The 23598-nt window shown below is 39.4% G+C and overlaps 2 protein-coding genes across 2 annotated transcripts in view; one reads left to right on the top strand and one right to left on the bottom strand.

The window, feature by feature from the left end:
* The window catches only part of ACAD11 (acyl-CoA dehydrogenase family member 11), a 56803-nt gene extending 35366 nt beyond the window's left edge, over positions 1–21437 (bottom strand). The window contains exons 1-8 of the mRNA XM_084902124.1: positions 21241–21437; positions 17255–17354; positions 14906–15031; positions 13965–14126; positions 11089–11253; positions 4403–4544; positions 3927–4048; positions 717–823 (exon numbers count right to left, since the gene is read on the bottom strand). Of these exons, the coding sequence (XP_084758250.1) occupies positions 717–823; positions 3927–4048; positions 4403–4544; positions 11089–11253; positions 13965–14126; positions 14906–15031; positions 17255–17354; positions 21241–21389 (1073 nt within the window). The 5' untranslated portion in view covers positions 21390–21437. The remainder of the gene's footprint in view (positions 1–716; positions 824–3926; positions 4049–4402; positions 4545–11088; positions 11254–13964; positions 14127–14905; positions 15032–17254; positions 17355–21240) is intronic.
* Positions 21438–21574: 137 nt separating this feature from the next.
* UBA5 (ubiquitin like modifier activating enzyme 5) overlaps positions 21575–23598 on the top strand; it is a 13451-nt gene continuing 11427 nt past the window's right edge. The window contains exon 1 of the mRNA XM_084902149.1: positions 21575–22336. Within this exon, the coding sequence (XP_084758275.1) occupies positions 22173–22336 (164 nt within the window). The 5' untranslated portion in view covers positions 21575–22172. The remainder of the gene's footprint in view (positions 22337–23598) is intronic.

The raw sequence follows: 23598 nt of genomic DNA, 5'->3' as shown, positions 1-23598 counted from the left end.
TGTGCAGGAGGCAGCTGATCGATGTTTCTCTCTCATCGATGTTTCTAACTCTCTATCCCTCTCCCTTCTTCCCTGTAAAAAAATCAATAAAATGTATATTAAAAAAAAAGCAACCTATAGAATTATCCTAACTTTGTGCCTTAAGTACTTAAGTACATTGTATCTTGGGAAGAATTTCCAGGGACAGCATCATCAATAAATTCAATAAATGCCATATATCACACCACTTAGATAGGAGTGCGGTTGGCAAAGTGTATTAAATGCCTCAAAAAGTGTTCCACTGATGGAGACACAGATTTCAAAGACCCTTACAAAATGTCTGAATACAACTTCATGGCACGTGATGGTGGGAGAGAGCAGTATTTCTAAATTTAACAAATCACCTTATATAATTTATCATTTTAAATAGATAGTATATGTAAATAACAAATATTAGAAGGAAACATTTGAGAGTTTTATTTCTATTCTTAAAAGTTTATATACTCAAGTTGTCAGAAATACTTTTAATCATAAATATGGGCATTTTCTTTATATTTATAGTCAATTTATTTTTGGGCAGATAACACATTTACTAGTACCAAGCTAACTATTATGATTGGAAGCAGCAATCCTGGTATAAGAAATAAAAACAATCCCTGTCCTGATAAAGTTTATAACCTTCACATACCTAATAAAGGTTCTAGTTTGGGTTAGCCAGGGAAATCTATTTTGCTTACCTTTTTGAGAGTTGCAATCCGGTTTCTGCCATAGGTTGCACAAAATTGGCAAACTGAAAGCTATTCTCAGATGCGTTATTCCCCAGAAGATATCTACTATATATTCCCTAAAGTAAATTAACACAGAGCAATTAAAGTCACTGAAAAGTACCATTCAGCTATCCAGTCTTTGCCGTTTCCCAGCTATGTGAGTCACTAAACTCACAAGGTACCAAGATATAAATGAGATTATCATTTCTATTAACTTACATAAAGGAATACTTATTACTCCCCCCTTCCCCAAATTAAAGAGCCATACTTATATCGGGTGGTTAATACACTCTTATCCTAATAGATTGAAACTGAGAATCAAATCAAACTTGAAAATGAGCTCAGCAGTTACCAAAGATACCAAATTGGCAACTTATATTACCTCTAAAAATCAGTGCTTTCCCTTTATAGTGGGGGAAAATCTAAAGACACCAAAACAAAGTGAAAACTATAAAACTGAAAAGATTGCAATGAGATGAACTCTAAGAATATTTTATCTAATGTTTTGGACCCCTATTTTAGATGAAATTACCTCCTTTGAATAGTGTTAGCTAAATGCTAACCAGTTTTTTCTTTCTTAATTCTCCATGTTCTGTGCTTCCAACATAATACTCTCCTCTCCCCACCAAAACACAATTAACTGAATTTCATTATTATTTTTTTTTATATAATTCTAATATTTTAAAAATAAGTACATTTTAAAAATTGATTTAGGAGTAGGGGAAGGGAGAGGGAGAGAGAGACAGAGACTCCAATGATAAGAAAGAATCATCGATTGGCTGCTTCCTGCATGCCCCATACTGAGGACTGAGCCGGGAAACTTGGGCACGTGCCCTGACCAGAGGAATCTAACCGTGACCTCCTGGTTCATAGGTCAACACTCAACCACTGAGCCAAGCTGGCCAGGCAGCTTATAATTCTTTATGTACTAAAACACTAACAGTTTTTCCATTATTTCCAATTTCGTATTTATAGTTATAATGAAACTAGAGGCCCAGTGCATGAAAATCGTGAACGGGTGCAGTCCATAGGCCTGGCTGGCAATCAAAGCGCAAACATCTGGTGTGGAAGGGCAGGTCTCAGCTGACCTCGGGGCCCTGGACAGCACCTTGGCCCCCAGAAGCCTGCATGCCCCCATCCACCTGAGTCACAGCGCCCAAGCCCCCACACAGAGATGTGGTGAGCATGGCCAGACACCATGGGCCGGGGTGCAGCATGGGCCTCTGGGCCAACCAAGCATTGCTGATTCCATGCCTTCCCCTGGTGGTCAGCACACAACATAGCGAGAGGCCGAACTCCCAGTCGAACGACTGCCCATGGGGACAATTTGCATATTAGGCTTTTATTATATAGGGTTATGATAATCTCTAAGGCTATTACTAGAGGATGGGGCAAATACAGGCTTTTAGTTGTGAGTACAAGAAACATGTATATCCTTGTATTATTATTTATTAACTAGAGGCCCAGTGCACAAAATTCATGCATGGGGGTAGAAGGGGTTCCTCAGCCCGGCCTGCACCCTCTCACAATCCAGGACCCATTGGGGGATGTCCAGCAGTCAGACAGCCGTCTCGCAATCGGGACTGCTGGCTCCAAACCACTCGCCTGCCTGCCTGCCTGATTACCCCTAACTGCCTCTGCCTGCCTGATAGCCCCTAATTGCTTGCCTGCCTGCCTGATTGCCCCTAATTGCTTGCCTGCCTGCCTGATTGCCCCTAACTGCTTGCCTGCCTGCCTGATTGCCCCTAACCACTCACCTGCCTGCCTGATTGCCCCTAATCACTCACCTGCCTGCCTGATTGCCCCTAACCACTCACCTGCCTGCCTGTCTGCCTGATGCCCGTAACTGCCTCTGCCTATCTTCCTGATCACCCCTAACTGCCTCTTTCTGCCTGCCTGATCACCCCTAATCACTCGGCTGCCTGCCTGATTGCCCCTAACCTCTTGCCTGCCTTCCTGATTACCCTAATCACTCTCCCTTCCTAACTTCTCGCCTACATGCCTGATTGTCCCTAACTGCTTCTGCCTTGGCCCCTTCAGTGGTGGCTTTGTCTGGAACAATGGCTGGAATGAGATCTGGAAGGTAGTTCGGCTGTCTGGTCTAATTAGCATATTATGCTTTTATTATTATAGATTATTGTATCATTTTCCATATGTACTGTAAATCTGCTTTTGCCCCATCCTGTATATAATTTATGACATATTAATATCAATCATAACTCATGTCAAACTTTTATTTGAAATGAAAATCCATTTTAAATTCAAAGCCTAACTGGTATCTGATTTATGGAAACTGACCGATATAGAAACAGCATAAACTCTGTTTTGAGAAACCCATCCAACTTAACTAACATGATTAGTATGATTATAAAATACAGGATGAGATGTAACACAACTATTTCCTAGAAGACAATTTCAGTTGGTTGTGGATGGAATGAACTCTGAAGGGCAGAGAGATACTTGTCTTTAATCCTTCTTTTCCCATTTTTTCTTGTTTCCAAAATCTCATTTACATTTTCTTTCTCCAGTCCCTGCCTCATTGCCAATTATGAAGTATTTCAATTTTTTAAATAAACCTCCAAGATTCAAAGTACATGGAAACTGAATTACGATAATAAAGATTGCATTTCTTTAGATCAAGCTATAATTTAAAAAATGAATTTATGCTCAATCACATACATATGACATTATTAGAAAAATGGAAAAACTTACTCATCTATTCACTCAAAAAAGTATATTAAGAGGCTCCTATATGATAGGTACTAGTACTATGCCAGACTTTGGAAAGTTCAAAGTTAATTCTTTCCTCATCATCACCCCTGGTTTATAGTCTGAAGCAGATATCATTAAAATAGTTTAGCCCTGTCTTACATTAGATATTCAGGAAATAGTCAATTCTCACAAACTTTTCTCTTTTTGTCATTATGCCTCTCTTACTTCCTCCATCTGGTAAGTTTATTATACCAAAAAGTAGTAATACATTTTGTTACTCAACTTTTTTCTTTGCCAAATTGCTATTCTATTAATTCTGGAGTTACATTTTACTAATGTTTGGTATTTGTCATTATGAAAAGCTAAATGGTCTAGGCATAAAAAAGTATAAAATCCTTGAAGACCAGAAAATACTGTCAATAGTAGACTAATAAATAATGGTGGAACATGTTAAAAACAATTCATTACCTGTGCTATTCCAGCCATTTTAAAACATTCAAGAGCAAGAAAGAAATTCCAGTTAGGAAGAATAGGATTAATTCCCCTGCAGCTGCAATATATTGAAATTAGTTCTTCCATTGATGGTATCCCTATAAAAACAGCACGCATTGTAAACTTTCATAAAAACCTCATGGTGAATATTTCAAAATGTAGTAATATTGCATATGTTTATAAAATAGCCATTAGTCCATGTAACAAAGCATGTTCAAAATACTGATTTCCAAAAGGATACTATATACAAAGGATTATACGTTGTCATAAATTACTAAAAATAGAATGCTATATTCAGAAAAATCAATAAAGAATAAAATTATTTAGAAACATTTCAAAAACAAATAAAATCTAATTATATAAAATTTTAATATACTCCTATTTTTAAGTTATAAGGAAAATAAATAAAATTTTATATTAATATCAATTTAAGTATCATTATGTTCTCATACCTATGTTTTCTTTAAAATAAGAGCCTTGGTTTATTAGTGGAATTGTCCTGGGCCAAAAGTAGAACAAGGAGAGATGAGCTAAATCTGACAAAGGATGCCCAATGGTTGACAGCTCCCAGTCCAGTACAGCTATGACTCGAGACTGCAATGAAAAGAAAACAATTTGGACATATTCAATTGAAAACAACTAAAATAAGTGGGGGACTTTTTCCCCCTCCCCACATAAGAGTCTGTAATTATTCAATAAATTTCCACCTTTGCTATACAAAAAAAAAAAAAAAAAGTGAAACAGAATACGTTCAAAATTATGTTTTCCATCAAAAGCAAAGCTGAGACTCTAGTTCATAGTCTTTACCCACAATTGTGCATCTCACTTATCAACTAATTAGCCTTGCAAACATGTCAAACTTGTGGCCCACCAGCCACGAGTTTGACATGTTCGGAGCCAAGTCCTCTGATTCCACTACTAGCCATTGTTCTCCAGCATTTTACTTTACACAGCATTTTACTTTACACTCTCCTAATGAGTGGAGGCAAAAACAGTTGAAACTTCCCAATTGGGAATAACTGTTGTAAAGAAAAAATTCTAATAATTACTTATAAATGTCATATGTAATTAAGAGTTTGTTTGGTGATAAATCTTACTACATAACAAATATTAGAATCTTATGGCAATAGCAATTTTTAAAAATAGGTTATTTTATGGTATAAATACAAAAATAAAATTGTTAAAAAAAAGATGTTTGTTTTATGAATACAAAATCTACCATTATATAGCAACATACAGCAAAATAACAGTCATGTAATTTAGAATAAAACAAAAATTTTTTCATTCTACTTTGGAACAATATGTTACAAGGGAATATATATTTTTATGTTAAGAAAACATGACATTTAGCTGTAAATACAGGGAGAAAAGCATTTTGCAAAATAACATGTATCTTATTATTATTATTATTATTATTATTATTATTATTTTGAGAGAGAGAAAAGAAGGGAGGGGAGAGAGACATCAATTTATTTTTTTCATTCCGTTATGCATTCGTTAATTCTTTTTAAAAATATATTGTTATTAAATTTCAGAGAGGAAGGGAGAAAGAGAGAGATAGAAACATCACTGATGAGAGAGAATCAATTACTGGCTGCCCCTGCATGCCTCACACTGGGGTTCGAGGCCACAACCTGGGCATGTGCCCTGACTGGGAATCAAACCATGACACCCTGGTTCATAGGTCAACACTCAATCACTGAGCCGTGCCAGCTGGGTTCATTGTTTACTTCTTGTATGTGCCCTGACTGGAGATGGAACCCGAAATCTTTACCGTCAGGATGTTGCTCTAACCAACTGAGCTACCCAGCCAGGATTGTATAGTATTTTTGTTTAAATAAAAATGGTTATAAATGAATACTCAAAATTGAAAGGATATACACCAAACTAATACCAATGGCTGTCATTACTTCAAAGGATTAAGGAGGGAGGAGGGGGTATAGGAAAGGGAACCTCCATTGGAGTGTTCTCTACAGAGAAGTGACATGACAGGAGTTGCATTTTTTAAAATTCTCACCTGAGGACATTCTTCCATTGATTCTTAGAAGGAGTGGGAGAGAGAGGGAACGACAGAGAGAAACATTGAAGAAAGAGACACACATCAATTGGTTGTCTCCTAACCAGGGCCTGGGCCAGGGAGGAGCCTCCCACCAAGGTACGTGTCCTTGACAGGAATTGTACCTGGGACACTTCAGTCAGTGTCCGCCGCTCTATCCACTGAGCCACACTGGCTAGGGCAAGATAATAGAAACTAGGAGTAAGGTTATTACATAAAATTAAATGCCTTAAGTCCAATATAATTGTGTAGGTAGTCATATTTGCTGTTTTCTATGCATAAAATAAAGTGTGAAGTATGATCAGCCACAATGTTTATAGTGTACATAGATTAAAAACAAACCAGCTGCTCAAGGGTCACAATTTTTCTTGACAATGAGCCTTAAGAAAAATGACACCTAATAATTTCATAAAGAGAAATTACACAGAGGGCTGAAATGAACTTCAAGAGAACTTTAAGGTGCATATAATCCCCAGAAAGTGACTAAAAAGACAAAATGAGTCAAATACAAGGCAACACAATATGCTAAGAGTGGGAATCTGGATAAGATAAGCAATGGCTTGAGAAAGAATGGAAAAGATGTAAAAAAAAAAAAAAAAAAGCAATTAAAAAAAAATCACAGCTGTTACTAAGAGGTGAATTGAAGATTAGGTGAAACTATATAGCAGTTAATCTGTCTTCCTGGCTATGACTATTCTGTAGCAAAAACAGAATGACTCAAGCTCAGCGTTGCAGGTTGTGTCAAGTCAAGAGGTGAGAGGGTTCTGCAATAACAACTTACCTAAGGTCAGGAAACTTTATAATTCTTATATAACTTGTACACATCCACAGTCAATAAATAACAATTCAATTGATAATAAAGAAGGCAATTTTTAAGTGGTTCATCATGCCATATATGGGCCAGGCAGGATAAGAAATCAAATGAAGTCATAAGGGGTTCATGGATTCCAGAGTAAGAACAATCAAGTTTTCAGCATCAGGAGACATACAAAGAAGTAAGAGAAGTAGAGAGTGAACAGGGCTAGATCCCTGAAGCAAACCAGTTCTGGTGGAGATGAGAAGCAGCACAATGCAGGAGGAATTACACAGCCCTGGAAGTCTACAGGCCTGAGTTCAGAACCTGACTTTACTGCTAAGGAGCATTTACTAAGGAGTATTTGAAAAATAATCTGTCACATAGAAAGGTTGAAAAGACCCAATCCCCAGGTCTTCCCTAGGAATAAAATTAAGATTTATAATTATGCTTTTCTCCAACTACATTGACATGTTAAAGACCATGGGGAAAATTAAAAAGAAAAAGCCATTAAAATATGTTTTGTTTTTCATACCAAATCATTTTTTTTTCTTCAGAAGTTAATTAATATAAATAGATTGCAAGGCAGATGACTTCCAAAAAACCAGTGTATGTATAATTTTTTTAAATACATCTGACTACTAATTAATGAATGCAGATGAAGTATATATGGTTTATCTGTTTCAAAGAGTATTTGTCTTTCAATACTCACACGAAACTCCAAAATCTTACATACTTCTCTGCCAGATGAGTAAGATTTATATTTAGAAAATTAATAGTATTTTCCAGGGAAACTGAATTTCTTTTAAACATTTCCATGAGTAGTTGCTTTGCTAAAATACATCCTTGAACATGTTTCAAATACTTTACAAAAAATAAATGGAAAATAACTAGGGATTGGAAAATTGAGTAACATACTTTAGTTTGCTATAAACTTTAGTAACCCTTTACTGGCTAAACACACAAATTCCTGGAAGGTTTATCACTTAAAATTGTTTTTGCTTTCTTTCATAATTGCTAGGTTTTTTGATGATAAAAATAAAACATGATGTTTTGAAAAAGAAAAACAGAAAAGAAAAAAAAAACAATAAAACCTCAAAACTTAGATATTACAGAAATGTTTAACTTTCAAGTTTCTTATAATTTCATCCCTTACAACCATTGTTTACATTTTAATAAATATTATGGAATATTTACTTTAACCTTAATATATTTTTCTGAAGAACAGATAGTCAGTATTAGAAAAGATGACAAAAAAACAGAACCCTGAAATCTCCCCCAGCCTCCCAATTTAAAAGGCACACACACAATGTGAATTTTCTGGATTTGATAATATACTATAGTTGTGTGAAATCATTTGGGAATCTGGATCATGGGAACATCGAATCCTTCTATACTATTTTTACAATTTCTTCTGAGTCTATAATTATTTCAAAATAAAAAGTTAAAAATTGAGGAACAGAAGAATTAAATAATTTGCTTTAGGGTCACACTATTATAGAAAAAATTAAGCATAAATATATGAGATGGAAATAGTAACCTAGTGATTAACTAAAATCAATTCCTTCAATATGGATTCATTCAGAAACATGTAGCCATGTGCTACATAAATGAATAAGATATAGTTGCTGCTTTAAAGGAGCGCTCAGTTTACTAGATCTTCACTTATTGAGGACCTAGCATATAGACTCTATAGGCAAAGGTTAAAAAAAATTAAATCCTTACACTTAAGGAAAAAATAAAAAAGCTTTCAATTATCCTATATAATGAAGAACTAATATGCTAATTAGAACAAAAGAACGACCATCTGGATGACCTTCCGGAGGACAGTCCAGAAGACATTCCAGACAAAGCCTGAGCTGCGAGGGCAGAGCAGCCAGGGCCAACCCCCTTGCACGAATTTCATGCATCGGGCCTCTAGTATTCCCATAAATATATACTGGTGAATACATACACATTTCAACTCCAATTTGTGGAGTGCCTGCATACAAAAGAAAAGTCTAATATTCTATTTATTTGTGACATTTTAAAAATGAAGTGGGAAAGAGAATATTGACTAAAGTCTAAAGTTTTATAACTCTTAGTGCCAGTCCACAGTGGGCACTTTTCCCTCTTTGACTACTCTTATAATTCACAGATTCATGCACGGGTGGGGTCCCTTGGCCTGGCTGGCAATCGGGGCCATCAGGGCCATCTCGCCCAGTCCCAATTGGGGCCTATCCCAGGGAGAGGGACCACAGGAGGTTGGCTGTGGAAGCACACTGACCACTAGGGAGCAGCTCCTGCATTAATTATCTGCTCCCTAGTGGTCAGTGGGCATCATAGCAACCAATCATTGACCAGTTGTAATAGTCACTTAGGCTTTTATATATATATATAGATTGTTTGATATACTTTAGTGCAGGGGTCCTCAAACTTTTTAAAGTGGGGGCCAGATCACGGTCCCTCAGAGAGCTGGAGGGCCGGACTATATGAACTACTAATTCCTACTGTAACACCTCGGCTGCGCTCACTGCCCAAAAAACCTGGCGGGCCGGATCAGACTCCTCTGCGGGCCACATGTGGCCCGCGGGCCGTAGTTTGAAGACCCCTGCTTTAGTGCTTGGGTAATATTGTTCTCAGTCATTACCTGAGTATGTTTTATCTCCATTGGTATTTTGAGCATATTAAGAGCTATATTTCCTTTACAAAATCATGTGTCAGAGCACATAATTGGAAATAAATAAATGCTAGTTGACTTGTACTCTGCCAACCATGTGTTACTTTCATAAAAAATTAGCTGTAATATTTGTAGGAGGCAGAAATTGATTAAATCCCATTTGATTATGGGATTACTAAATACAAAGTACAAGACATCTTAATAGCTACTAAATAATCCTAAAACATTAAAAGATAATTATATAGCTACCAAATCACTAGTGCAGCTAAATAGCTGAAAGCTATGCCACTAAAGAAAATTCTTTAAAAAAAAAAAAAATCTCTCCCCAACTACTGAATATTCTGCTTATCCAAAAGAAGATGATATCTGTTGGTCAATTTTAATTCTATAAGAAATAATTTTCTAATATGTGTTTAAATATAATGAAGGAATAACTTTTTGGTACTACGGTAACTGAGTAAGTCATTACTTTCAGTATATTATGCTCATCCTAAAATTTAAACATCTTGGAAGACAACACATAATTCAGGAGATCTCAGTCTGAATTTTTATTTCTTTGCTTAAGTAGTGAATATAACAGAACTATAGTTATAGAACATATAGAGGACTCAGACTTCTTATAAAAGGCTCTATCATATTAATGAATCAAATGATATAGGTAAAATACAGGTCAGATCCTGCTATGTTTTAAGTTATAAACTTCTATAATTTTTCCAGGTTATAAGTTAACATTTTTAATTCTCCTCTATATTTAACAAAGTTAGAAATAAGAATTCATCAGTGCCATTAACAAAAGGTTACACACACACATGTAATTACATATACATAATTTTAAAATCCAAATTGACTTTTCTAGGAAAAAATTTGTCTTGCTGGTGAATGTGCTCACATGTGTTTATACTATATTTGAACCTGCATATGATATAGTACTACTTTGAATTATGACAGCAATGCAGTTTATAGTGCATTGCTGTCAAAATTCAGGGAACTGTAAAACCTTCACATTAATGTCAGAATACTAAGGGCCACATGTCTTGCCTAAAATATAGGTGATAAGAGAGAACAGAAGTAGTTACCTCATCCACACCATACGCTTGCAATCCTAGGCCTCATTCTCAGTGCCCAGTGGAGGAGGTTATGATTTTTTATTTGTTTTTACTCTATAACGATTACACTGTGTACATTACACAGAGCAAGTTTACATAAATCTCATGCAATTCTTTCTAGGTTTCAAAAGAGGCTTTTGGAATTCTGTCCTCACTGATGTTAAAATAACAAATTAAAAATTCTTCATGAGATAGTAAAATGAAATTAAAATGAGCCAGAAGAAAGAACTGTAAACATGGATAAGCTAATATTTTTAGATGGAAAATGTCGTTGAAGTAAAGAGCACATATGTGTAAATTAGAAAATCCTATTTAAACAGGATTAGATCCACCTTAAAAGTAGGCAACTATGCCAGAAAATCTTCCGGACTCATTTCTAAAAGCTTGAGTGGTGAAGACAGTCCTGACAGTACGGGAAAATGGAGATGGATTGGGCTCCCTCAGTACTATGGGAGGAACATCTACTTAGTACATGTGTCCCATATCAAACCTTCTTAATTTATTGTAAATGTGACTTATATTACCTCTTTAGGATGGAAAATTATGTTATCTAGCCTGAAATCTCCATGAATTAAATTTTCTTCATTGTCATTATCTGGCAAGTTTTTCATTAGCCAGTCAGAGAGCTGGTTCATGGCAGGGATGTCCTGGTGAGCTGCTGCTCGATATTGCTTTGTCCAAGTTGATACCTAAAGAATAAATAAGAAAAATAATAGTGCTAAAGGTGAAGTGTAAAATCCAGCAATTCTAAAATCCAAACAAAATTCAATTATATCAAAGTTGGTTTTATTTTTAAATGCTTAAGAGAAATGCCTGTGATGCTTATATCAGCCTAAAAACATAAACATTTAAATCTTTCTTCCATCTAGTTCCATTTTACTTACACATATTTTTTTTTATCACATATATAAACAAAATACTGGCCTAGGAATCAAGAGATGTTGGCTCTTTTTATTAAGCAACTATTTTAAAAAAGAAAAAAAGAATGCACACACACACACACGTGTGCATGCACACACACACGCACACACATAAGCACAGAAAAATAAATTATAGAAGGGTCACAAGCAGCAATCCCTGAAAAAGGAAATATGAGGCTAGAAGAAGGGAATTTTTTTACTTTTCATTTAAATATTCTTTATTACCCATAGAATCTTCTAAATGTATTACAGGTATGAGAAGTATAAAGACTTTTTATTGTTCTTAGACTCAAATGTAAACAAATCAACCTATTCTCAAAGTCCTCTATCAGTTGAGACCATATTATTATATAAGCAGTGGAGACACCTGCTTATAATGGTCTCTCCACTCCTCGAGGTTATCTCTGTTCAATTTAGTGCAGTAAAGATCTTTGTTTGGAATCATATGAACCTGGATTTAAATGATATCTAAGCCACTTATTTGTGCTTTGAGACCTGAAAACCTGTACCCCCATCTACAGAACGGGAGTGATGATGCCTATGTCTTACGGCTGTCACAGAAATGAAAGAGAGCTGGCATATAGTTAAGTACTCTCCAAACCTTAGTTCTCACCCCTAGCTGGTTTGGCTCAGGGGATAGAGCGTCGGCTTGCGGACTGAAGGATCCCAGGTTTGATTCCAGTCAAGGGCACATGCCTGGGTTGCAGGCTCGATCCCCAATAGGGGATGTGCAGGAAGCAGCCTATCAATAATTTTCTCCCATCATTGATGTTTCTATCGCTCTCTCCCACTCCTTTCTCTCTAAATCAATAAAAATATATTTTCTTAAAAACACACACACACACACACACACAAAACCTTAGTTCTCTTTTCTTTCCCCTCAACTCCCTCAAATAGACTTGTATACAAAGGAAAACAGGTCCATTCATATCTGTTCTTGCTGTTCCTTTGATTTGAAATACTCACCATCTCTCTTCCCTATCAGTATAGATTTTATCCTTCCTTAAATACACTGTGCATGATATGTCTCTCTCTGGAAGCTCAAGCAAGGGTATACTGATATCTACCATCTGAATAGAACAGCTCTCATGATGCATACCAAACAATTTGCTACTAGATTACATACTCTTTTTATAACATTTTCAAGTTTCATGTAAGAAAAATTCATGAATAGGTTTCTTAAAATGACCATAGTTCCATTGACAAAAGAATGTATTTCTATTTTCTTAATATTTAACACAGTATTTAAGATATAAACACAATCATGCTTAATAAATATGTTAACCTAATTTAAAAGGGAAAAATTGTATAAAAATATGTTGGCAAATTAAATGAAAATCTGAAACAGTCTTAAATTTATATTCATGTACATTCTGTCCCTTTCAAAAGTTTGATAAACAAAATCTAATCCTAGAATATAAAGTTATTTTATCTTTAAAACAAGTCAAACTGAAGGCTATTATTAAATACTAGAGGCCCGATGCATGAAATTTGTGCACAGGGGGAGGAGGGGAGGGGTGTGTGTCTTTTAGCCCAGCCTGCACCCTCTCCAATGTGGAACATCCCTTTCACAATCCAGGACTGCTAGCTTCCAACCACTCGCTTGCTTGCTTGCTTGCCTCCCTGCCTGATTGCCCCTAACTGCTTCTGCCTGCCAGCCAGATAACCCCCTAACCACTCCCCTGCCAGCTTGATTGACACCTAACTGCTCCTCTGCTGGCTTGGTCACCCCTAACTGCCTTCCCCTGCCAGCCTGTTCACCCCAAACTGTCCTCTCCTGAAGGCCTGTTTCCTGCCCTCTCCACCAATTGCTCTCCCTTGCAGGCCTGGTTGCCCCCAACTGCCCTCCTCTGCAGGCCTGGTTCTCCCCAATTACTCTCCCCTGCAGGCCTGGTCCCTCCCAACTGCCCTCTCCTGCAGGCCTGTGTCCCTCCCCCACCACTGCCCTCCCCTGCAGACTTGGTCTCCCCCTACTGCCCTCCCCTGTAGGCCTAGTTGTCCCCAAACTGCCCTACCTTGCAGGCCTGGTCTCTCCCAACTGCCCTCCCTGCTGGCCATCTTGTGGCAGACATCTTGTGTCTACATGGGGGCAGCTATCTTGCGTGTTGGAGTGACAATCAATTTGCATATTACTCTTTTAGTAGATAAGATTAGAGCTGCTCTGGCTGGGTTGCTCAGTTGGTTAGAGCCTCGTCCCATACACCAAAAGATGGCAATTCGATACCTGGTCAAAGCATATACCCAGGCTGCAGGCTCCATACCTGGTCAGGGTGTGTGTGGAAGGCAACTGATCATGTTTCTTACATAGTTCTCTTTTTCTACCCCCCCTTCCTTTCTCTAAAAGTCAATTTTTAAATAAAGTATTTTAAATGTTAGAACCAAGTATCAGAAAAGTATAAAGTAATAGGTTTTTATTTTGACTAATAATGTATATTATTTTAAGAACTTGAGGAAAAGAGCTCTGTATGTGGATTCCTTACCTGTCTTTTGCAGTACCCAGCACTTATACCATATCCTTCCAGCTGCAATGAGTTTATATTCAAAGAATGTAACCGAGCCAAGGTTTCTATCATGGCTACATATATGGCTGAGCGCTCTGCTGGGCTAACTCCAGGAATTGTGATATCACGAAAAATTCGACCCTATGAAAGCAATTATAATACAATAGATAATTTAAAACAAAGTAAATCTTTTCATACTAACTCTTTGCAGTTTCACCATTCCCTACTGCTGACAAAACAAAAGGATGACAGTTTTGCAGCCAAAACCAATTATTTGTAGAATATACTAGAAAAATGTTCATATGTGAAACAGGTCTGATATAAGAGTACATAATATCAAATGGAAAATGCAAAGTTATGCCAAGGTGAACTTAAAGGACAAAAATGACTTTCAGGTTATATTTTACAAAAAGAAAAAGCTTTGCCTTAACTGGTTTGGCTCAGTGGATAGAGCGTCGGCCTGTGGACTGAAAGGTCCCAGGTTTGATTCCAGCCAAGGGTGTGTACTTTGGTTGCAGGCACATCCACAGTAGGGGGTGTGCAGGAGGCAGCTGATTGATGTTTCTCTCTCATCGATGTTTCTAACTTTCTATCCATCTCCCTTCCTGTCTGTAAAAAAATCAATAAAATATATTTAAAAAATAAAAACAAAAAGAAAAAGCTTTTAAAAAAATGTAAATGTATCATCCTAATGGACTGATTTATTTATTTGGAGTTTTGCCCCCCGCTACTTTCTGGACAATTTTGGTATTACCATTACAAATAGCTCTTTACTGACACCTAGAGGAAAATATTATGCTGAAATTAAAAGTTTGCAAAGCAAACTAATGACCTAAAATGATTAATAAACTATTATTTATTAACATCTAATTTATTAATTGAAAATAAAAGAACAACAAAGCAATATTGCGTTAACTTACCTGCACATGTTCCATCACGTAAAATTCTGTTCCAATGACAGAAGCATCGCTGCAGTACAATAAAGGCTTGGGAACAGGAAATCCAATAGAAAACAAAGCTTTCTGGACTTTAAATTCTCTATCAATCTAAATAGGATGACATATTATTACAAATCAGAGACACAGACATTTAATAACTACTTGTGAGCTAATATTAAGGCTACAATTCAATTTTTAAATGACCCAGAGGATAATAGTTTCCTTATTATTTTCCTTAAATGTAGTTTTGTGCAGCACTAAATTAGGCCAGCACTAAGACATGATAAATTATGCTAAATAGGATAGGCATATTCATGGTTCTGAATATATGAAGGCAACAGATGCTGATCACAATATTTCACAGGTATTATCATAAACATCTCTTTGTTCTCAGCAGTTCCCTGATCACTGGCTTACTCTGTCTCTCTCATGTCTCCCCGGGGGGCTCAGGCAAGTCTCTATTCTAATGCTGTTGGCACAGCCAGCTTCAGGGGCCAGTGGGTACTTGGAGAAGGAAAAATCAACTGCTCCTTCTGGAGATCAATGGAGGTGCTTGTGTCCAAGGCAGGGCATGGGATGCTTCCTGGTAATTGAGGCTGCTGTACAGCTAAAGATATCTTTTGGAAAAGGAGGCAACACAAAGCAAGCTGGTACTGAAACAGGAGCCCAAATAAGGTAGTGAGAAGAGTGGTCCTCCTCAATCAGAACAGTTTAGTAACTACTTGTGAGCTAACAATATGGGCCTTTCACTCAGGACCTGAGGACACAGCTTACAGAGAACTGTGATGCCGACTCATCTGCAAGCAAAGTCCCCTTGCCCAGTGGTGCCCCTGGTCCCTCCTCAGGAGAAGAAACCATGCAGCTCACTCGGACAGCACGGATAAAGCAGCTGCTGCTGCAATAACTAGAGCAGGGCAGTGACTAAACCTATGACCATGGTGAGAGAAGCCAGCAGTGCCAATGGCTGTAGAAAGAAATGTTTAGAATCACCATGGTCCTGGGAAATGGGTGTGTGTGTGTGTGTGTGTGTGTGTGTGTGTGTGGGATGGTGGTGGGTTAGGGAGTCACAAAGAGGATTACACTATGGGAGCGTTGCTATTTTTCAATGCAGATCTGGGAAAAATAAAGGGACTTGAAACAAAGTACTCCAGATCCTTGAGCTGAGAGCATTATGTTGTGCTCAATGTCTTGCGGGAGGATGTTATAAAAAAGAGCGTCAAGAAGAGCTGTTTGTTGGGGCATAAATCTCCGGATAGGTAGGGATTCTCCTTCAGGCATGCCATGTTAAGTTTCATAAAAGTTACCCAACTTGCCCTCGCTGGGTGGTTCAATTGGTTAGAGCATCATGCTGTACACCAAAAGGTTGCAGGTTCTATTCTGATCCCAGGTAAGGGTGTGTGTGGGAAGCAACCAATCAATGTCTCTTTCCCTCCCTCCCTCTTTCCTCCTTGTCTGAATCCCTCCTTTCTCCCCTCCCTTTATATCCCCTCCTTTCTAAAAAAAAAAAATATATCCTCAGGTAAGGATTTTTTTAAAAAAGTTACCCAACTTTTTTTTTAATCTTAAGCATCCAAGTTACTTCATGTGTCTGGGAATATGTTAGGGACCAAGAAAGTCAGAATCAGCATTTCCCATTACGCTATTAAGCCCACCCCTCAAAGGTCTGGGAAGTCAGCTGGACCTAGGAAGCACCTGTTATACATGATTATAATAATATTGTAATTATAAATATTAATGTTCTCCAGGACTTTGGTTTCTTTCTTCTTTCATTTTCTTCTCTAAATATTCATGTTTTCTGAAAATAGAAAGCCTCAATTAAAAAGTATATTATAATTCTCACTAAGTATAGTATTTAGAGAATACTATTAAATAATATTCAAAATTTCTTTTTATCAGGGGATTGTTATAGCAAATATTTTAGAATAAGTCAATGAATAGTTATAAGATATAGTAATGTGCTTTTAAAAATAATTTAAATATAGCATCAAGGTGCAATGTATCTATAAATGAGTGGCACTGAAAATATTCTCTTGATGACTATATTTATAGCCAACTGTACAAAAAGGATTTAAATCCACATGACGTCTGGATGTTGTCTGATATTAATAGCCTGTAGACTTAATTTCAGCCTCAAATCCTTTTTCAAAACAAAAATGGGAAATACAATTTAAGCGAAATTTTTATCTAAGAAATAAAATGAATTTTCTATTATTTAATAATCATGAGGTGACTTTTAAAAGCAATTTAAATTTTTTTGTGTCTATAAAATGCATTTATTTGTCATCAAAGAATGTATTAATGCACTTGTATTACAATGTATCATTACCACACCTTATGTGCTTTAGGAAGAAGTGAACCAGGCGGTTTTTTTCTGAGTACATATCCTTGAAAGCCCTTCTGGAGATAAAAGGTTGGATTGGACTGTCCTGATCTAGACAAGAGAAAAGAAATGGTCGATTACAAAGACTTATTGTCCTTCTCCCACAAATCCTACTGAAATGTCGTAAGAAACACAAAATGAAAATACATCCATTTCAATGTTGGAAAGCCAAGAGTGGTGCTGCCAGAAGCTCAGAACATGAGTTTGGGATGATAAAATGCAGATGGCAATGAGAAGGCTAAAGGACTAATTCCAATGTAACCCTGATATTCGGGGCTAGTGACCTGAATCCAAGCCAGCAAGCTCAGTGTACATTCCTGATAACCTATAATTAAGTTCCTCTCTCCTTCCCAGATACTGGTCTTACAGAACCTGTTACTGTGAACAGTGCACTGCCCTGGAGGGAGAGTTATTAATACTAGCGCCAGGCCAGACCATCAGATATGACCTGGAGATCCCCCAACACTTGGGGGCCTTCTTGCAAGGCCTGAGAAAAGGACCGGAAGCATAATCTGTGTTTATGGGACAAAGATCACAGGGAGGGAGATAAAAAGAAAAAGCCCCATGCGGGTTCCTTCACTCAGATTTGGAAGGCTGTTTCCTGAGTCCGCTGGCGTATTAAACAATGTCCTCCTTTTTTTTCTCAGAAGTGTCCTTGGTTTTCTTTGGTCTTCTGCAGCAGCAACCTAGTGGCAGTTAGAGGAACTATAACTCCCATGGACAGAGGAGAGGACATTACTCACTGTCTGTAAATCATGAGTTTCATCAGAAGTACCCCTAGACAATGCTCACATCCAATCAAAGAAAGCCTGGGAGAAGAACCACTGGAGGTGATCAGTCAGAAATTCATTTAAAGGATGCTGGGATAGCTGGGTTAGTGTCCCCTCATCTGCCATTGGAAAGATAAACCCATATGCATCTCCGAGGTTAGTACCCAAGTACAGCCCTCTATAACGGGAATTCTCATAAGAAAGGTACTAGAGTGGATATCTGGATTAGGGAAGTGCAACAGTGCTCCAGTAACTCACAGACACCAGGGCACTGGCTTTCCTCACGAGGTGAATAGAAATTCTCACATATGCTAAGGAAATACTCTCCAGCTACCATATCCAAACTATCCAATCTATATCTCCATTTACTATATGAGCAATTGAGAATTACCCAACTTCTAAAGAATCCAACAACATGAAAGAGAGAGGCCTTAAAAATAAGCAAGCAGCCGAACCCGGTTTGGCTCAATGGATAGAGCGTTGGCTTGGGGACTGAAAGGTCCCGGGTTTGATTCCGGTCAAGGGCATGTACCTTGGTTGCGGGCACATCCCCAGTAGGGGGTGTGCAAGAGGCAGCTGATCGATGACTCTCTCATCGATTTTTCTAACTTTCTCTCTCCTTTCCTCTCTGTACAAAATCAATAAAAATGTTTTAAAAAATAAATAAAAAATAAGCAAGCAGAAGAATCAATCCCTAAGTAAGAACTACTGAAGGAAAGTGAAATAAAATTATTCCTTCCAACTTTCTACCTAGCCCTCCAGCCTCCATCTGCAAAGAAAGAGGTCAGATTGGGCACAGCAGCATCTTTCTCCTACAAGCCAGAGCTATCCTTTCAACAATCATATCAAAGAGCACTGATCTTGGCATCATCTAATCTTGGGTGGGTGCCTTTCAGCATAAGAAAGTAGGGATCATTACCAATGGTCAGAAATAGAATTGCTGTGTCTTGGGGCATGTCTATTTTTCCATCTTAATCTTTAAAAAATCATATCAGATTGTTTCCCAAAGTAGTAAATTCTCATTCCCACAACTGTGGATATGAGTCCCTGGTGCCCCAGGGACTTGTTTGAAACTGTCAGATTAAAAAAAAAGGCAATATGGAGGTGTGGAATGATATCTCATCGTTTCAATCTGCCTTTCACTGAATACTACAGTGCAATGACCTTGGGCATCTTCCAGTCTGTTAACCATTTTTCTGTTGGGCTATTAGAGTTCCTTATACATTCTGTTTAGTAACCTTTTAACCAGTTTATTTAATTCTTTTTAAAAGGTCTTGCACAAATTAGATTAATATCTAGGCAATTTATACTTTTGATGCTCTTATCAATTATACCTTTTTTAAGATTACATTTTATTGGCTTGTTTGTTGATTTTTCCATACTGAATTTTGATAAGCTCTCTATTATCTGTAGATTATTGGCTTTTTAAATCCATGAATCAATTCATTTCTAAACATGTATATGATAGCTGTCTTTCTTCACTTGTTTTATAAACTTCTGGCATTTATATTCCGAATTTTTTTTTTTTTTTTTTTTTTTTTTTTTTTTTAAGATTGACACTTCAGAATTTTTGAAACTTTCTTTGTGGCCCAACATGTCTTCAATTTTCATAAGCTTTTTCATGTGTCCTGGAAGGAAATCTGCATTTTCTGTGGGATCGTTCTACACATATTCTATGTAGGCATACCTCAGAGATACTGCAGATTTGGTTCCAGACTAATGCAATAAGTGAGTTTTAGTCTTTTTGCTGGTGGAAGGTTTTTGCCTTCAATTTGTAAAAAACACAACACCTGTGAAGTGAAATAAGGCTAAGTGCAATAGAATAAGGTATGCCTGTACTATTTACGCCACATTTTATTACATTTATCAAGCACAATCCTGGTTAATTTAGCATCCAATCTGATTCAGTATTAGGTCGTTTTCAATTAGATAATTCTCCAACAGTTCTAGGAGATACATATGACTGTCTCCATTTTGCCAAAGGAGAACTTAATGCTCAAAAGGGTTAAATCGTCGTCCAGATTTCCACAGCAAGTGGCTTAGTTGAAATTTGAACTTTGGTTTTAGTTTGTTACAACACACAAATGTCTAAGCTAGAAACCTCAGCTATTTTTTTTTTTTTATTCCACCTTCTCCTTCATCCTCCATTGACTATTGGAACCAGGTACCTTATACCTGAATTATACCTCAAAACCCTCTTTTATCCATGACCTTTGACACTTTTTATTTTTATTTTTTACTCTAATCAGGAATATAGATGGTAGTGATAAATACCACTGGTATATAGTTCCGTTGCAATGTGTAAGTCCTTTCACTTATTATCAGGATTACTCAGAACAGTTGGGTATTTACTACAGATTAGAAAACTAGCTCTCAGAGAGTTTATGTAACACTAGAGCACCTGGAAGAACATCCAGTCTAATTAGCACATTATGCTTTTGTTATTATAGATATTTAAATTCCCAGTAACTGGCAGATCTAATTTTCTGGAAGCCGGGACTGTTTTTCTACCTCTCTGTTTATCAAAATACTATTTTTAGAATAAAGTATTTCTTAAAAACAATTTCTATTATAAAACATCAGGCTAGGGCTACACTCAAGGTGGAAAACAGTACTGTCAGGATTGTCTTTCAGTTCCAATCCCTCACTTCAAAAAAAACCTAAAGCCCAAAGTGGTGGTGAGATTTGCCAAGTGGAAAATCTGCCATTAGAATTCGAATCCCCCAGCTGGGGCCATTAAGCCTTCGAGAATATGGCCGATTATGAAGGACTAACACTTGTTTCTCGGTGTGGGGGAAGAGGAATGACACTTGTTTCTCGGTGTATGGGGAAAGAAGTTAATGGTTATAGAAAGTAAGTTGAGCGAAGGCCTCTGTGTACCCCACAGAGCTTCCAAGATTCAGTGAATCCCGGAGGCACATAATTGGATCCTTGAACACAGATTCCTTTCTCCTAGTTGGAATCGTGACTAGGATCTCTTCCATTACTGGCAGCGAATTGGAAATTCCCCCGGAGTGCAATGCCAGCTCCCGCCTGCAGAGTGTGTCCTTACAGAAGAAACTGGGGTGGCCGGGCATTGGGAACCCACCCAGGGCCCAAGGGAGAAAAGCACGAAGCACAGATTTGTTTCCACTGGAGGAGGAGGAGGAGGAGGCTAGTGGCGATACCTGTACTGGGCAATGGTCAGCTTGGCCTCGGGCTGGGCCCCAAAGCCGGGCAAGTGCTGGCTGAGGTAGGCCTCCAAGGGCCCGCAGTCGAACTTGTGCTGAGGCAGCACTTCGGCGGCATCTGGCTCGCAGGAGACTTTGTTCTCCATGTCGGCCGCTGTGGAACCCACACACTTTCCGTGCCGGGAGGGGTTCCTTTATAGCCAAGTGGGCGTGGCCTGGGACGAGGCCCGCCTGCGCCCAGCCCGGCTCCAGCCAATCACACACGAGTTAGGCACCGTTGCTGAGCAACCCTGGCCCGCGGAACCCTGGTGGTTTCCGCTCCGCTTGGGAACTGCCCGGAGAACCTCTCGTGTTTGGATTTTAAATGAGCGGTCAGCCTCACAATCGGAAACCTCCATCTTAACGCCAGCAAAGCCGCGTCCGTCGCTACCTGCAACTAAGAACGCAGGGGCCTCTGCCCCCTCGAAGCCTGTGGCGGAAGACCTAGAGGGTCCGCTTCGGAAAGGGGTCCGTGTGGACTCCGAGCCCAGGAAGAAAAGTTCCCGGTGTTTCCCTGAGCCGCCCACTCGAAATGGCAATATTGCCGGCCGCCCGCTCTGGACGCTTAGGACCTCGGCCCTGCCGAGGCCTGGTCTCACAGGACCCGGCAAAGGAGACAAGTTAGAGGGAGTGTGTGTGTGGTGTGTGTGTGTGTGGTGTGTGTGTGTGCTCAGAGGGAGCGGTGACTGCAACCGGAAGTGGTGCCGCTGGAGCAGCGAAGACGTGTCTTTCTGTGAGGCGCTGGGAGCCCTTCCCCAGGGTTCTGGGCTCGGGGGGCCGATCGGTGCCCCCTTAGATTCTCCGTTCGGGCCGGCTACCCTGTCACTGTGGGGCGGCGGCGGCGGCGACGGCCGGGGCAGGGAGCGTTGGCGGCCGGAGCCCCCGCAGCCATGGCCGAGCCGGCGGAGGAGCGGCTGCGGCAGCGGGTGCAGGAGCTGGAGAGGGAGCTGGCCCAGGAACGAAGCCGGCGGGCGCTGGGGGGCGGCGACGGAGGGGGCGGCCGCGCCCGCATCGCGAAGATGAGCCCGGAGGTGGTGGACTCCAACCCCTACAGGTGACCGCGGGCCGGGGGCGGGCGTGGGGAGCGAGGCCGCCTTCCCGAGCGGCCGGGACTGGGGCGCTCCCCACACCCCGGTCCTGCTCGCGCGGCCTCCCACCTCCCTTCCCTTGGGTTGGGGTCCTGTTTCCAAACAGACGAGGCAAGACCTTAGTACAGATCGAAGATGTTCTTTCTCTTAAACTAACAAAAACCACAAGTGAATCAGCCATATGGTACTGCTCCTGTGCCTGCCCCCGGACACGTGTCCAGTTTCCTGATGCGCCTGGCTCTGTGTGTCGGCCCCATAAAACCCACAGGAACAACTTGCAGAAAACGACAACATCAAATATAAAATCCGCTGAACGTAAACTTCGAGTCTCATAAAATAAGGTGACCAGACGTCCCGCTTTGGGCGGGACAGTCCCGATTTTCAACAATTTGTCCCGTGTCCCGCTGCGTTTTAAAAATATTACAATACTATTTTTGCGTTCTATGAAAATTTTTGTTGCTCCATATAGACCAAATTTTTAATCAAGAACCCCCCCCCCCCCCTACCCCCACCCTCCCGTCAGTGGTGTCCCGCTTTACCAATGTTAAAATCTGGTCACCTTATCATAAAGGCTTCTCAATCGTGGGCGTAGTGGGCAGAGCTTGTTTAGCTCTGAAGCCATTGGGTTTTATGAGATCTGCCCCCTCTTTCTTTCTCGTGTCCTAAGAAGGTTTGTTAATTCCGCAGGCTGAATACCGCGCAGTGGTTAGGGCCATGGTCGGCAAACTGCGGCTCTTTGGCCCCTTGAGTGTGGCTCTTCCACAAAACACCACGGCCTGGCCGAGTCTATTTTGAAGAAGTGGCGTTAGAAGAAGTTTAAGTTTAAAAAATGTGGCTCTCCAAAGAAATTTCAATCATCCTACTGTTGTTGACATTGGGCTCTGTTAACTGATGCGTTTGCCGACCACTGGGTTAGGGGAAGGACTGGAGCGTCAGCCTCATTGGATTCCCATCCCCACTCTTAGTAGCTGCTTAACTTTGGGCGAGGGGAGAATGGTGGTACCTGTCTCTGTCAGAGGTGTGAGTGCTGTGTATGGGAAACCTCGGTGTATGCACAATTCTTAGACTAGCTTGTACATGCATGTGAAGCGTTGTACAAGACTTGATTGTCAGTACCCAGGCTGACATTACCTGAGCTTTCACTAACCTGCTGAGCACTTTGCATGCGTTGTCACTCATGCATTTTCCTCTTCAACACAACCCTAGGAGCTGTCTACTGTTATTTTAC

Source organism: Pipistrellus hanaki (genome assembly GCF_964339955.1).
Source record: "Pipistrellus hanaki genome assembly, chromosome: 13".
NCBI classification, from domain to species: Eukaryota; Metazoa; Chordata; class Mammalia; order Chiroptera; family Vespertilionidae; genus Pipistrellus; species Pipistrellus hanaki.
The sequence above is the reverse complement of the archived record's forward strand: the minus strand, read 5'-3'. Positions and strand labels throughout refer to the sequence as shown.